Source organism: Elaeis guineensis, chromosome 5 (genome assembly GCF_000442705.2).
Source record: "Elaeis guineensis isolate ETL-2024a chromosome 5, EG11, whole genome shotgun sequence".
In the NCBI taxonomy this organism is placed as follows: Eukaryota; Viridiplantae; Streptophyta; class Magnoliopsida; order Arecales; family Arecaceae; genus Elaeis; species Elaeis guineensis.
Window position 1 is genome coordinate 6,972,765 of NC_025997.2, and position 17,220 is coordinate 6,989,984.

The 17,220-nt window shown below is 36.6% G+C and overlaps 1 protein-coding gene across 2 annotated transcripts; it reads right to left on the bottom strand.

Annotated features, from left to right (window-relative positions):
• Positions 1–998: 998 nt before the first annotated feature.
• Positions 999–4,612, bottom strand: LOC105044717 (uncharacterized). Of its 2 annotated transcripts, none has more exons than XM_010922703.4 (3): positions 3,967–4,598; positions 2,788–3,862; positions 999–1,588 (listed from the first exon to the last, which is right to left on the bottom strand). In XM_010922703.4, the coding sequence occupies exons 1-3, from the start codon at positions 4,356–4,358 to the stop codon at positions 1,304–1,306; spliced, it is 1,752 nt and encodes a 583-aa protein (XP_010921005.1). In that variant the 5' UTR covers positions 4,359–4,598; the 3' UTR covers positions 999–1,303. The 2 variants fall into 2 exon arrangements, with proteins under 2 accessions (XP_010921005.1, XP_073113393.1); XM_073257292.1 differs by lacking the exon at positions 999–1,588 and adding an exon at positions 1,635–2,217 and having other exon boundaries at positions 3,967–4,612.
• Positions 4,613–17,220: the final 12,608 nt, after the last annotated feature.

A 17,220-nucleotide genomic window follows, 5' to 3' on the forward strand; every position in this document is an offset into this window, starting at 1 on the left:
GAAACCGACAGAACCCAATCATGTGCATGAGCCAGCGTAGATTGGTTGAGGGTGGAGACCTTTATCTTGCCACAAAGCACGCTTCTTTTGCGAAAGAACATCCAATTCTAAAGTTATGGCAACAGTTACTAATACAAATGCCTCCCACACAGAGCTCCTTTTAAGAAAGTATGCGTGGCCTTTTTTCGTGCACTGAGAGACAGAGTTCTCCCATGACCTAGAGAATCTAATGATCCTGAGGCCTCTCAGGTTACTCCTGTCTCTGCTACAGGGCCCGCGTAGTTAATTTGCTATCTTCCCCTAAATTAGATGAGTTCAGATCTGTGACACCTGGTGTTGTCTCCAATCCGAATCAAGTTTGGAACTATAATTTGCCGGATCCATTTGACCCAGTTTCTTGATCTGGACCTAATTCATTAACTAAGTAGGAATCTCAGGTGCCACGTCCCACTTGCATTACTTATCTTGTTAGACGGACAAGTGGTGTGTGAAAGGGATGACAGCATGAGTGGAATATGAAATGGGAGCCAAGTGGACCCTGGTGACATCTAATAAGAGGGCCACATAGAGGAAAGACACCTGGAGAGAAAAGACAGCAGGGTATGAGAAATTACAAACAGAAGCAGCTCGCCATAATCCTGCTAATAAAAAGGTGCCACAAAGGTTTATAGAGCTGGGCCAGCCCTCCATCCAATTATTTAAGCTTTCAAAATGTGAGCTGTGATGGTATCAGAGCCAAATCAACTTAATCACAGCCTTATCAGTCATGTGGATGGTCCCTTACTGGATAAGCTGGTCCTCCATCCACCAGCTAAATAAGACAATCTGATGAGAGCATATACATTATATAATAAAGTATGTAACATCCCAATCGATCCAGACGTCCATGATGCAAATGGGAGGTGTTGCGGTGAAACAAGAACATGCTTTTCTCACAGCGAGATAAAGACAAGCCAAAACATTAAAAATCTGAGGCATTCTCAAGCACCAAGTTGATATGGCAGACCATCCAAATGCAACAGACGATTTCTATCCAATCAAACCCTTAGGGTATACAACATTTGCAAGCAATCAAACCGACAGAACCCGAGGATCGGGTGTTGGTGTATGCATATTACATGGAATGAGAGGAGAGACTTTTTCTTGTAGAAAAGCCATAGTTTCTTGCAAAGAACAACAGATCCCACATAAAAAAAGTTCGGGTATGGAAACAGTAACCAAAATTAGTGCTATTTTACATAGCTCCTGTTAGGTGCAGCTTGTTGCATTGAGCTCCCAGGTACAGGGAAAAAGAGAGAGAGGCTTATCTACTGCTTTGCCTCTGCAGGATGATGATGATATCTGAAAACTGAGGGCGCTTTGAGGGGCAATTGTTCCAGCACCTCAGCATCAAGGATCTCAGAAACTGGGGGCAATCCTTAGGTATTTCTGGCCTCAATCCACAGGCAGCAATCCCTACTGCTGCTTGGACCGGCGAGTAAGAAGAGTACGCTGCCTCCCCAGTTACCATCTCCCACAGCACCATGCCAAAACTATACACATTGCTCATCCAACTCTCTGTCGCGCTCTCAGGATCACCAGCAATAATCTGCACTTGCAATTTTAATGAGACTATATAGTCAGCTGATTCATTTCTACTTCAAAATTTAGCTAGAAAACACACTAGGTTCATTTAGTGAGTAAATGAACCTTGATATTATGATCCTTTTTTTTTTTTTTGCGACAAAGTTAATTGGAAATTTGCTAAATCAGCCAGAAAACTTATTCCAAAAAGCAATATGAATCCTCCATTAATTTTACATTTTTAAAGGTTGGGTTCCTCAGTCATGTCAGTTATTACTTGCCTGCTGGATAGATGACTTGAGTACTCAATCCATAAGGTGGATTATATTTCTCTTATGGCATTGAGTACATACTGGTATGAGAGATAGAGAAGATTTGAGTAATAACAGGTAAAGTTTAGCAAAGCCAAAGGTATCACTTATAACCAGCGCTTTTGGAGTTGTTGCTGAGCATGCTACAGTGGCATTCGCAATTGCTGCAAAGATCTACCAAGACTCCTAGAAAGAAAGTGGCTGTTACATGTTTCAAGTAATCAAAGTAAAGGATAGAAACATCCTAAAATGATCGTTCAAAGAAGGCATTCTGATACCGATCGATGCTGTTAATTTTACTGAAATAATATGACCAATCGCAGCCAACCTTCTAAAATGGACCCTACACAAAAAGTAAATCACCTGTGTTCAAGATTCAAGGAAGAGGAGGTAGATATATACCCTAAAAGAATTGAATTAAACAAAGCAATGACGGAGAATGTAGGCCCCATATGACAAAATGCCAATAAGAATTCTTAACACCAATCTCTAGCTAACAACGAGAGGCTTTTTGACTGCAGCTGTACTGTAAATTGGGCTTGTCCTAATTTTTTTTAACTATACAACTATCATGTCTTTCTTCAACTGATCAACTAAGAGATCAAATATGGGAGGTCCCAAGAGATTGCTCAAAAAAAAAACTATCAATAAGATAGCATAAATTAAGCGGTAGCTTCTGCAATTTTCACTCCACAGCTTCAAAATTTTCCTCTTCAGCTGTGACCGATCAGCTATTCCGATCTCTCATTCTTCGCTAACAAATACAATCTGTAGATTTAGCTAGCTAGCTGCAACTCAAGTATGTAATTTGTACCTTATGACTAAAGCTAAGTGAAGCATGATGAAACAATTAGTGATGGCAAAGTAAGAAGACCAATATTAATTATGCAACAACAAGAACAACAACACTAACCTCAGGAGCTAGCCAACGGTATCCAGCTGTCTCATACTCCGTCACCTCGCCGACATTGTTACAAGATGTAACGATACCCATGTCACCAAGGCAAGCATTCCCCTGCCTGTCCAACAGAATTCTGTGTGTGTTGAGATCCCTGTAAGCAACCCCATGAATGTTCATGAACATGAGCCCTTCCGCGACATCCAGCGCAATCCGGATCACTTCCCTGATAGGAAACTTCTTATTCTTCTGCATTACATCATGAACAGATCCCCCATCCATCATTCTAGTCACAACACACAGCCCCTGGTTCTCTTCTATGCAAACGCCATGAAATTGCAGGATGTTCTTCTGCCCGCAGCTCATCAGCTGCAGCAAGTCCTGCCTGATCTCGATATCGTAGGCGCTCCCCCTCTCGCACCCCCGTAATTTCTTGATCCACACTCTCTTCCCTCTGTGCACACCCTTGAATGAATTGGGCCCTATCCTGTCAACAAATTCGACCTCGTCGGAGCTCAGGATCCATTTCCCGATCTCCTCGCCGCCGGATCGAATAGTCTGCCATTCATCAATCGACACCACAAGCGAAGACTCCGGCAACGGGGTCGGTAGCTGAATCCGATGCGAAGCCTCATTATCAACCCTCTGACCATCATCCCCATCAAACTGGACATCTTCCTCCACGCTCCTCGAGCTCTCCTCCTGGCAACCGCACAGCCCAAACGAGAGCTTCACCACATTATTCCTCGGCTTCTTCACCGCCGACCTCAGGGCAGCTTCGATCCGGGACTTGAAGTGGCGCTCGTTCCCCGGCTGGACCAGGACGGTGACAACCCCGAGGGTTAACCCCTTCTTCTCGAAGATCTGGATCTTCTTGCAGCAGATCAAGGAAGTATCGAGAGCTCCGGACATGGCCGGCCACGAGACCGAGGAGTTGCAGGCAAATGCGATCTTGAAGGCCACTCCCTCAGCTTCATCGTCCTCATGGATCTCCTGGATATGCACCGCCGGGTGATCCTCCGCCGTCGCCTGCTCCACTAATCGGACATGAAGCAGGATCTCCTTCATGTCGAAGCCCGCCTGAGCGTAGCTGCATCATGGACAAATTTGTTTGATAAATAAAATCAAATGCTAGCTGAGCTCGTCCATCCAAATGTTTGGTTGGATTGGGAGGTGAGGTGATGATAATTATACCTGTTGGGCAAGGAATCGAAGTGGCGGCGGATGTTGGAGATGAGCTTCTCGGGGAGCTGGCTGCCGGGGTAGAGCTGGGTGAGGTTGCGGACGACGCCGCCCCAGAGGAGCTTGTCGCTGCGGGGGGAAGTGTCGCGGTTGATGGAGTTCCTGAGGGCGGCCAGGGCGCCGGCGAAGTTGCGGCCGAGGCGTTGCCACTTCTTGGGCGGCGGGAGATTGGAGGCGGCGGCGGTGGCGCGGGCAGGGGATGAAGCGGAGGAGGAGGAGGAGGAGGAGGAAGAAGAGGCGGAGGGAAAGGCCTCCGACCGGTCGTGGGTCTTCATCAGCACCTGCTCGACCATGTCCTCGTCCGTGCTGGGCCGGCCGGACCAGCACTCTAGAGCAGCTGCCATCTTACAAAGATCTTTTAAGAGAGAGAAAAAAAAAAAAAGGAAACAAAGAAGGGAGCTAATAGAGGTGTTAGTGGGGGAAGTTGAGGTGTCTGGGCTTCAGCATTTTTCCAGGCTATTGCAAGGTGAAGGAAGAGAGCAAGGGGGCAGAGGGGAGCTTACAAGGCTATTACTCTATATGGAGGAGGTGGCAGCGGACGTCAATTTTTAATTTTTTTTGCTTTACCTTTCGACATGGGGTTGGTTTGAATAATTTTAGGAGGAGCCGGTGGTGACGGAGGCGTCGTTGGGGGGGCAGTAAATGTGCATGTGATCTTGGTCTGACGGGGGGTCTTTCTTTATTGGAAAGAGCGGCAGAAAAGGAGGCGGCATCGAGCTTGTCTCATGGGGTACTCTTTAATCTTTACGCTATCACGAGAAAAGAAAGGCCTTTCTTTGGGGGGATTCATTGCCCTTTTTATGTGGTCTCGGACCCAGCCTTTTTCTGATATGCTCCTCTTTTGTCACTGTTTCTCGGGATAAAAAGAGAGCAGCATTGGATGCGTTACCGCAGAATAAGAGGAGGCTCACCGCCCATCTTCATTTGCTTTGTTTTGTCTTCGTTCGGATTTCCTTTTGTGACGGTTTCGGACTTTCGGAGCTACCCAAAGTATCGGCCGTCACTGTCTAAAAAAATATTTAGAGTTCGAAGTCGTTAACTTGAGCACTTAATAGCAGGTAAGATATATGGATTATTAGACTAGTTATGAAAAGTGAATTAATTAGGAGACTGAGACAGGATATGTATTTAATGCGACATGAGACAAAGCTAATCATCGTGTTCATTTTATTGAGATATTGATCCCGACCAATATTTTTTTCTTTTTATGGAAATGTGGGAGCCGCCCCAATATACAGTTTAGAAGGACTGTTGATCCTGGTTTGCGATGGCCGGATCCTTGAGGCCAAGTGTCGTGCCAGTTCAATGAGTTGCGCACTAGTTGTAATCTGATCTAGTGTTCATTTTGCTGTGACATTGATCCGAACTAATTCTTTTCTTTTTGTAGAAAAGCGGAAGCCACCCCACCCAATACACTGTTAGAAGCACTGTTGATGCTGGTTTGATATGGCCAGGTTCTTCAGGTCAAGTGCCGTGCCAGTTCAATGAATTGTGCACTAGTTGTGATACGATCTACAGTGCTCATTTTGCCAAGATATTGTTCCAAACTGACTCTTTTCTTTTTATTGGAAAAGTGGGAGCGACCCCAATACACTATTAGAAGCACTGTTGATGCTAGTTTGACATGACCAGGCTCTTCTTCAAACCAAGTGCCGTAATCCACAGGTAATGCCGTATGCCCCGGATTCGCAACTCAAAAACTTCAATTATTGGAAGGACTGGCCCAACCCAATAAATTCATGTGGTAACTCTTCTACTAGTCAATGTGAAACCATTATGTATAGCTTGTTTCAATAATATAGCTTGGTCCTTTCTCTTTTGTTGGAGAATATTTTGTCTCCCTCTAGCTGCTCAACTTCCCTTGAGAGGATGGCAATACTTGTTACAGATTTTCAAGTCTATTGGATCTTGTGGGATGTCTGCAGATTAGTTGGTTTAAAGGGGGACCAAGTTGAACGACTGTATCACAATATTAATTCCATGGTTTAAGGGGACCAAGTTGAATTCTTATTATAAGGTTGAAAGTTGAAATAAAATGTAACCCCTTACTCAACAGCAATAGTAGAACCAACAAAGTGCATCTCCTTTCCGTCAATGTTTTATCTCAATCATCTGTTATGGTATATCTTGGGTCAGCTCATCAGTTTCTTTTCTTTTCTTTTTTGTAAAAGCGAAGATCGCCAAAACTAACATCTGAAGAAAGAAGCAGTCTAGGCATCTGCATTACAAATGTAGACAAGTTGAAAAAGAGAACTTTGAAAACCATGACAGAGAATGCTGAATAGTTATTGCTAAGTTAAAATTAGCAAGTTGGTTGCCCTCCCAAAGAACGTGAGAAGCCTTGATATCAAGGAGAGAATTACCCAAATCCTTAGGTCATGCAGGAATAAATGAAATATAGAAATAGACGACCCATGAGCCAAATAATAATGGTTTGCCAAATCTCTTTCCAACCAAACCGGTGAACTAAATATAACAAAAGAGCATAGATCTTTCAACCAACCAAATTGAGTATTAGAAGAATAGCACCAACTAGTAAAATATGATCTTCATAGTATCAGACTAGAAAGCTAGCTCTTGCTAAGTTGTCAAACATGTAATTGATACGGCAACAACCTTTCTATCAAAAATGTAAGAGGAATACAACTCTATGGGGCGATGCATATTAACATCAATTATAAATAACATACATATTGAAGTCAAGCAAATTTACAATGAGATCAATTTATATCCTCCTAGATCTTAATACTTAGATAAACCAAGAGTTTTGCACCTTTTATTGGTCCAAATTTACATGTAATCTAACTACCATCATTGCATATCCCATCAATTTTAATTAACCAAGCAATCAATCAATTGATGGGTAGCGTTCTTAGTTGTTTAATCAACCTGCTAATCATCTTCCAAAGCATAACATCCCTTTAGATAGACTACCTCACATATCCAATTACTAGCTTTAATAATCAGGTATGGGGAGCTGGTAGTTCTTGCAACTGTCTCTTTCGATGAAAAGGCTGGCTGTTCTTACAACTGTCACCTCGTTTGTGTAGCACATGACACGTAAGAATGGACCGTTAGCACAAAGAGGGGGAAAGGACGGTTGAGGCATGTGACGTGATGGGGCCGCTGCGGAATCGAAGCGGGTATCATACGCTTTTAGCACCTGGCACCTGGGGAGTAGCATGTGGCCCTGGCAACCACTCAGCCTGGTCTTCCATTTGCTATTGCTCATTTGCTCCATACTTGACGGTCCAATCATGCGTTTAATTCCCGAGGGTTAGATTCTATCTGCAGTCCAACTAATCCATATTACATATTGGCTCACTGGTACGGACACCTACGAGATCACATGCTCATGTGTTGGTTGGCATGACCCAAAATGCTTGGGAGGAGGCATGAGAGAGAACGAGTTGGATGATTGATCACATGCAGTGTTAAGACAATTTAGGAGTTGTCAGCTAAGGTTGAGGAAGATATGCAAATCGAATGGATTAATTAAGAGTTGAGACCGTTAGATAATGATTTCTGGATCTTTGGATTTGGATTCGGACTTTTAAAAAAAAAAAATAAAAAAATGAATGTCAGATCAGGTCTACAATCGGCTTCGCTTTCATGCTTTCATACGTTAGTAACAGGAGTTTAAATAATGACCATTATCTGGAATTAGAGATGTGATCGGATTGTTCGACAGGGTAATCCTTCATGATTTGGAATTAATTTTGTGAGGCAATGTTATGGTTGTGTAGTTCTATCCCCATCATCGATCTACTTGGAGTATCTTTATCGTTGTTCGGTTCGTAGATTGTTCGACTCCATACTAGTTCTAGACGCTAGCATTGCACGCGTTATCAACTTAATTGGCGATTATAGCAATTGCCTATGAACCCACCCTCTTGCCGACCTCCACATGGTGATCTACGATAGATTCGTCAATCTTAGTCTCTTTTAGAGATGGTCTCTTTTAGAGACCTCCAAGCATGACCTTCCCTAATGTGTTCCGCTTCTTTAATCGCCTATGGTTGCCATGTTTCATATATTCTTCCACCCATGTCTCCTGATGGACCCTTTGTTTGCTAAAATGGATGAAGACAGGGATGTGAGTGGTTGTGAATGGTGGTCTTAAGTTAAATAAATGGGTCTTTTCGTAGAATAGATGGTAGGATTTTTTAAAAAAATTTATTTTTTGATAAAAATAGATAGTAGAGTGTTTGATCAATTGTATACATATGCCATGTCCGCGTTGACAGAGGAGACAGGCGTGCTTGGGTCATTTTGGCATTTTGAATATAAAAAAAGAGCTATAGATAGGGCTCACAAAATATAATTCGATCCGTATTCGATCCGTCATAAATAGATTTGAATTTAGATTAAACGGATTTGGGTCATAAACAGATCGACCCGTTTAACCTGTTTAATAATTGAATCGAATTTGAGTTTTAGATATTTGACCCGTTTAATCCATTTAATATTCAGATCGAATTGAGTCAGATAACCTGTTTAACCTGCTTAACCTATTTCTGATCTATTTAATCCGATCTGTTTAACCTATTTAAGATCTTTTAACCTGTTTAAAACCTATTTAACTTGTTTCTGACCCATTTAATCCGATCTGTTTAACCTGTTTAATCCATTTAACATATTTAACCTAATTTAATCTATTTAATAAATAGATTAAATAGGTCGGATCGGATTATCTATTTATAAACAGGTCGGATTCATGTTTGAATTTTTTATCCGTTTAATAAACAGATCGGGTTTGGATTGATGATTTTCTGACCCGATCCACATTGATCTGATCCGTTTATGATCCGATCCAACCCGATTGCCATCCCTAACTAGGCATATATAATTAAAAATTATCCAAAAAAAAAGACATCTCCATCAAAAAAAAACTTTTTAATTCACCCATATATATTTATCTCCATCATTTTGGATGAATGGTTGCATGAGGTGGCCATAAAAGTGATGGGTCAGTGAAAGAAGCATGAGATAAGCCTTTGCACTTTGGAGGTAGGGGACCTCTTTAACCTATTGGAGGATTTGGATGAAAAAATGGGGTGTTGCAAGGGATGGATGGTTGGTGCCTTTGGGTGGGAAAGCAAAAGTTAGCAGAGAAAAGATGCCGGGCAATGCAAAATGGTACCAAGAAAGGTACTGGCTAACATATGGTAGGCATGACTAGTTCTGAATAAATAAGTTGTAGTTGAATATGTTAGATTTTATCGCTCTAACATTATTAAGAAATGATAAATTTCTATATTTTTACAATACAATATGAGCTAGCTCATTTTCTTTTTTTTGTTGAGACATTATCATTAATCAAACCTATAGAATATACAACCACCAAAATCTACACTTAAAATACGATGAAATTGATTGGGAATATAGAAAATAGATTCCAAGTGGATTGTCCCGAATATGCGAATTTATCCAATTCGTCGCATTATTACCTTTTTTTATGGATATATTTTGCTTTAAAGGAAGCTAGAGATGAAGTAAGCCACTATAAATGTTGGAGTAGTGAATTAGCATAGAAATCTATCGACCTGATATCCATTAAATTATAATTTTAGACTCTTTCCAAGATTATGGTTGATACTTCTAGCATAGTGACTAAATATGCTACCCCCTCTTATACAACTCGCAACTCTGCAACATCAACATAATATCAAATAGGTGACATCGACTTGCAACCACAAAAATTGATCCATAATTTCTCATCAAAAATCTAGCATTGCTATCGAACCATTCTTTTTGACATTGTCATCAAAGTTATTATTGAAGAGACTAGAGGTTGGGAGGAAAGAATTCATATGCATGGATTTAAACCTCTATGAAGATTACTTGAGACCTTGATTAGGATTATCAAACACTCTCCCATTCCTAACAATCCAAATATGAGAGGCAATATAGCCCATGAGAGTCACCTTGTAATTATATTTACCTCTTCAAGCATTGGCTTTTAGTATTTACAAAAGAATTTAGATGTGAGGTATTGACAATGGCCATCCAATAAGGAATAAAAAAAATAGACTCCTAATGGATTGTCCCGAATATGCGAAGCTATCTGATTTGTTGCATTATTACTTTCTTTATGGACATATCTTGCTTCAAAGGCAGTTAGCGATGAAGTAAACCTCTAGAAATGCTAAAGTAGTGAATTAGCATAGGAATCTATCGATCTGTTATTCATTAAATCATAATTTTAGACTCTTTTCAAAATTATGGTTGATACTCCTAGCATAGTGACTACATATGCTATCTTCTCTCATATAACTCGCAAGTTTGCAACATTAATGTAATATTGAATAGGTGACATCGACTTACAACCAAAAAAGTTGATCCATAATTTCTCATCAAAAATCCAGCATCATTACTGAACGATTCTCTTTCACATTATCATCAAAGTTAATCTTGAAGAAACTAGAGCTTGGGGAGAATGAATTCAGATGCATGGATTTAAGCCTCCATGAAGATTACTTGAGGACTTCGATTAGGGTTATCTAATACTCTCACATTCCTAGCAATCCAAATATAAAGGGCAATATAGCCCATGAGAGTCACCTTGTAATTACATTTACCTCTTCAAGCATTGACTTTTAGTATTTGCAAAAGAATCTAGATGTGGGGTGTTGACAATAGCCATCTAATAAGGAGAGGACAACCTCAAAAAATGCAAGTCTTTTGGATACTTAATTAAAACATGCTCAATAGTCTCCTCTGACTTGGGACAAAGGTCACAATATGAAGGGATCCCATGTGATGCAGCAATCTACAATAGGAGAGATATTTTGACACCACTTTTCATAAGAAAAGAGCTATCCTTTAATGAGTGCTAACCCTCTACACCTAGGCCATGTTATAGGATCCCACAAGCTAGCCCTCAAGTGTTCATATAACTCAGTATCTTGGATATGGGCTAATATGGAGCCTTCCCATTCAAGCTTATCAGGAGTGCTGAACATGGGTATTGCACTGCAAGGACTTTGGTAGCCGGGGTATCCTTGAAAACATAAGCAATAAAGGTACTATTCCATTTTCTTTTTATGGAAACAAAGAGATCACAAACTCTCTGGTTTTCCAAGGCTACATTGTCGCCATTTAAGGAGAAAAGCATTTGGAGATGGGTGAAATTCCTAGATCATTGAGTACACTGATAGTTCCTATTAAAAAAACAAAAAGATCTTCCATCTCTCAATCATCTATTTGAGTTCAGAAACCATAATTGGAATATATGAACAAATTGATTTCTAAATGAATGACCTACTATATAGTGGAGAAGGCATCTGGCCCACATTCCATCCTCCATATTTAGCTCTCATCAGTGTACGCCATAGATTAATTGGCTCTAGGATATATCTGATTAAGTGTTTAGCCATTAAAACTTCCTGACATACTGAAAAGTAAGGAATCATAAGACCATCATTTTGAATAAGCTCGCACATTATATCTTAAGCTATCAGATATACTCTTATTGAGGTATTTGATGAGCTTAGAAATTGCTCATTAGCTATTCTAACTTGGAGACCATCAATCTAGTGAAAAAAAGGTGTTTGTCATGAGATAAATAGATAAGATACTAAGCACAAAGTTAGTAAGGACAATCATTCCTGTTATAGATGGAGACTACTATTCCTATTGATGCGGGACAATCCTAAAAAGAAAAACAATCATAATAATCAAGCTCTCTTCTGTTTATCAACAACAAATCACGTCCGGTCAGGAGCTCATTATTCCAGGACAGACAGTATAGTTGCCTATACTCTGCTCAGGAGGCATGATTGATTGATACGAGACTAAAGCGAGATCAATCTAAATGATACAGACGAATGACATTCGAGAGATCAGTAAACAATTAGTAATAGAAAATTTCATAAACAAATAGCAGAAATTAAACATGCTCACGAGTAAATGCAAAAAAAAAGAAAGAATAGAACGAGAGAAAATAAAACATTAAACCCATGAAAAATCCAAGAAGATGATAAGAATCCGGATCGTAGTAGTTAAGAAACTACTCTGATTAGGGCTCTTAATCTTTTAACCAAACAGATCCATCAATAAAGAACTAGGTCTTTACCAACATCGGATTAAAAAAAAAAATCAAAGATCAACTGTTAAGGAACGAAGGTCCTTGACAGCATATGATCTGTAGAATAAGAAATCACTCCTTCTCTCAGCACGACAGATGAAAATTCTGAAGGAGACAGATCTTCTCTTGACGGAATAGGCTTGCGTGGGTAGATGGTGGAGTCGATCAGAGTCGCAGGAACATGAATCTTAAGTAGAAGGAATATGATAGAAAGTGGGCCTCACACCCTCCCTTTGTGGGACGATTTTGGGTCTCACACCCTCTCCCTCTCAGAGCGATTGACACAAGTATTTGTGGAGTTTGTAAAATCATTCATTATTTTTTCATGAAAGATACAAGGATTTATATAGGACTCTAAGGGTCCTGTTTGTTTAGGAATCTTTATCTTTACAAGAAAGAAATCAACCATCCACAAAAAAGTAAAGCATTATAATCTACCATAGGAAAGAAATCAGCCTTCAACAAAATAAGTAAGTAGACAAGAACTCTTAAGAAATTCTAAGGAAGAAATGAAACTCCATGTGGATGCTTGATGCTTGACACAACTTGGCATGAGCACGGCACATGCTGGCATGCATATTTCTTCTCTTGGCATGTGGAGAGTGGTGGCTCCAAAGGTGACGTGGACAAATCCAAGTATGGCCCTATGGACCCAAAGCCAAATGCATTAAAATTTATTGACTGAAAATAAATAACTGAAGTAGAATCAATTTAACGAGGCTTCTTCGATCCAAATCGAACTTAAATCATGTTGCCGATTTTTGATGGCTTGGTGTCCGCACCACCTATCCCTCTAGTCTTTTCAACACTTTGTAGATGAGGGTGTTGCAAACAAATGTTGAGGCTTTTTTTTGCATGATAGGAACCCTAACTTACTCCTTTGAAATCTATTCTATATCTATAATTTGAAAGGTGCACATTGACATTGTTTAAAATTTTATTGATTGCTCGTAAATTCACAATCTTTTTGGAATTAAACATGGTCATTCTTTTTAACTGGGATACATTCTATAATTTTTTTTAGTAGCATTACTTCCTCGAGAATGGTAAAACCGGAGATGCCACTTTTATTTACATATATCATACTATCAAGTAGATAAAATTATTTTTCATAAATTTTTTATAAGTATGAGCATGTAGAAAAAGGTGGACATGTCAGGCATTAATACAATCCTAATGGCTAACCAATTGTATTACTTGAACAAATATTTCAATGATCAAATGTTCATAGAACTCCATTTCAAGATATATTAGCTATCTCATGCATAACACATGCTTATCCAAAAAATAATTGACGTTAAATCCTTTCATATCTCTTTTAAAGAAAATAGCATTTTACACATACCACACCTAGGATTTTGGCAATATTATGTATTTAACCTTCCCTCATCCCTATTTGCAAATCATTTCAAGGTAAATATACTTTACATCAGCACAGCAAGAGAAGAATATAACAATTTTGATCGTTGAGAGTACTTAATCCTCTTAGTGGTGAGAAGAAGAAGGAGAGAAGTGGAGGTAGCTGCGGTAGGCTGGTTTGGGGTGGGGAGGGGGGTGGGGTTAGACACGGCAGCAATAGTGGCCATGGCTCTTTTCCAACTCTAGGACAACATTAGCATAAAGAAGGACAAGGGATGATGCAGAGGTGATTTAGTCTCTCTTAGAAAGAGATATGGAGGGATTACAGGTCAAATATTAATTGGATAGATATGGCTTATAAGCCAACTGATATATTTTGGAATAAAGTTCTAAGAGTATCTAATAACTAAAACATGAGTTATATATGAGTTATGCGAGAATATCCATGCTTGGCCCTTTTTTCATGTTTGCACTGATAGCAACATTACGGAAGATAATTTTATTTATCGAATGGTATGGTAGATACAAATGAAAATAATCTTACTAATTTTATCAATTCTTGATAAAATGATGTAACTATTTTTTTATAATTTATTTTTATAAAATTAAAATATTTTTAGTCTAGTTTAATGTGCCTATTTTCACTCTATTGATTATGTATTACCGATATATATATATATATATATTTTTTTTTTTTTTTTTTTTTTTTTTTATATATATATATTTGTGTGTGTCAATGGATTTATAAATTATAAATAATAACTAGCTTAGAACCCCATATGATGCATGAAATGTAATTTTTTTTAAATATTAGCATTATCAAATAATGGCATCATGCATTTGTTGTTAATTTTTAGTTACAATACTTAATGAAAATTATAATTTTATTATTTGAAGTATGCTAAGAGCCAGCTAAGTAAATAATAACCAAAAGCTCTATGGTATTAGAGCCTAATACATCAAGATAACGACAAAACTGAAATATTACAAATACATTGCCAAATGTATAAAATAAATATTTAAAAGATATATTTTGACATAAAAATTTATTTTTACATCTTTTCTACTGATGCGTAATGTACCTTTAGAAGATTAAATTGTCATGACCTGCATAGTAGGTACAAATGAATGCATAGATTTATTTGTAATCATTCCTTCAACAATGTCGCTCAAAGATGGATGTATAGATTTATAAACATTCTAAAGATATACTGCTTTTTTTGTGAAGAACACTGACCATCAAATCCACTATCTTTTCTTATTTATTTTTTTAAAAGTTTAAGTTAAAAAATCATTATTCTTATAGTGGAAGGGCAGTGAGGTAATTGGTGAGAATATTAAGGGCATTTTTAAATGCATCTCCACCTTTTGGAATGCACTGATGAGAATATCAGTGGGCGGTCATACCGTCACGCTCTAATGTGTCATCTTCGTTCGAGTTTTCTGATCCTTTCATGGTCAATTTAATTTAATGGATTCTCAGAAAGAGAGAGAGAGAACAAAATGACGTTGTTTAATGGATGCTCTTCTAATTTTATTTCTTACTACTGTCGGTCACTGTACCAACCCCTCCACTCTTGGAATTCAAATCTTTCGATCTCGCTAAGACTACTATTTTCACTGTCGTCCTCCTCTTTCTATTCTCTCCCACAAACCACGGCGGCAACCCCATCCTACTAATCTGTCAAGTCAAGACTCTACATCAGAATCACGTCCAGGTCTTCTACCACCATCACCGACATGACAACAACTCGATCTCTCCGCCACTATCACTTTTCAAGTTTTTCTATTCAACCGATTTTTTTAAAAATTAAAATTTATGTAATTTTTTTACTAAATTTTTATTTTTTTAACTTTTTGAGATATAAATTTTTAATCAAATTTTTATAATCAAATTCTTCTAACATTTCTTTTTTAATTGATAATATAGTCAATCCATTTAATCTTTCTTGAGATATTATTGATCTTAAGTAAAATTTTATTAATTTTAGTTTTAAAAAATTTCTTCTTACTGAAATAATATTTGTTGAAATTATTAACATTATTATAAAAATAATATATATTTTTGAAAAAGAGTCGAGTCTTTTTATATGATTGAATATGTTCATTGAACTATTATCTTCCACTTGTATAATTCTTTTTAAAACTTTTAGCTCTGAAAATAAATTTAAACTATGAATATCATAATAGTTATTATATTTTAAAAAATATTTAAGTTTAAAATAATATTTTTTCAAATAATCATCATCAAGTGACTTCAATTTTTTACTGCTAAATAAAAAATTAAAAATATTTTTATATATCTTAAATTATTCCAATCTATTTTGGAGAGAAAAAATTACTTGATCTACTATATATAAAAAATAATTAATTCTAAATGATTCTTCAAGAGATTTTATTGTTTCAGTATCAATATTTTCATCAAATTATTTTTTTTATGAGTGATACATTTATCATAAAATTTATGTTTTATTTTCGTTTCAGATATAATTTTTTTAGAAAAAATCATAGTAGATGCAAATCCATCTTCTTTATATTTTTTTTTTAAAAAAAAGATCTTTTAGTTGTTTTATAGCAACATCAATATGCATATCTTTTGATTGTAAATTTTTGCTAACTGAATTAATAAAAAATAATATATCATATCAAATAGTCATGTCCAATAAAAATTTAAAATTTTCAAGTTCATATGTTACTAAGCAATTAGCTTCACTTTTAGTTTTAGGATCCTCACTAATTTTTATTAATTTCAATAAAGCATCTCTTATTTATGAAGCTTGGAATCTTATTGCTTTAACACTTTCAATTCAATATTTTCAATATTTTTGTAATAATGATTTAAAAATTATATCAAAAATATTATCTTATAAAATTTTTCATCATTTAGTAGAAAAAGAAAATAGTGAATATATACATTGTAGCACTCCAAAAAGTTATATAGCTTTAGTACAAGAATTAGTCATATCATAAAGTACTAAATTTAGATTGTAACAACTACATAATATATAAAAAAAATTTAGGATTTATATTTAAAAATCTTTTTTACACTCCTTATTGCTTATCCTTCATATTAGATTTATTATCATATCTCTGTCCTCTTAAATTATTAATATCAAGTCTAATATATTTTATTTTATCCATAATAGTATCAAAAAGATCTTTTTCAGTTGTATCATCTACTTTTAAAAATTCAAAAAAATATTTCATAATTTTGATTGAACTTGATGAAATATTCACATATTGCAATATAAAAGATATTTACTCTTGATAACTTGTATCTGGAGTACAATCAAATATTATTGAAAAATATTTTACTTTTATAAATTTTGTAATAATTTTATTTTTAATTTCACTTACTAACAAATTTATCGATTTATTTTGTACATTATGTCCAAGATAATGAGTATGAATTTTATTATCTTTAATATATCGAATATGTTCTTGTATTACTAGATCGAATTCTACAATTATTTCAATTAGACTTAAAAAATTTCTATTATTTTCTCAATAGATCTTTTTATTTTTTCTATAAAAAATTAAATTATTTTTATCAAAAGTTTTTACTACAGCAAAAAAATTTAATAATATTTTTTAATATTTTATATCTTTATTTATTTATTTTTAAATATTTTTATCAATTATTTTATTTTTTAATAATTTAATTTCTAAATCAATCCATGAATTCATATTAATAATATATTTATTACTCATCGCATGACTCTTAAGCTTAGTACTAAGATTTCTCCAATCTCTAGTAC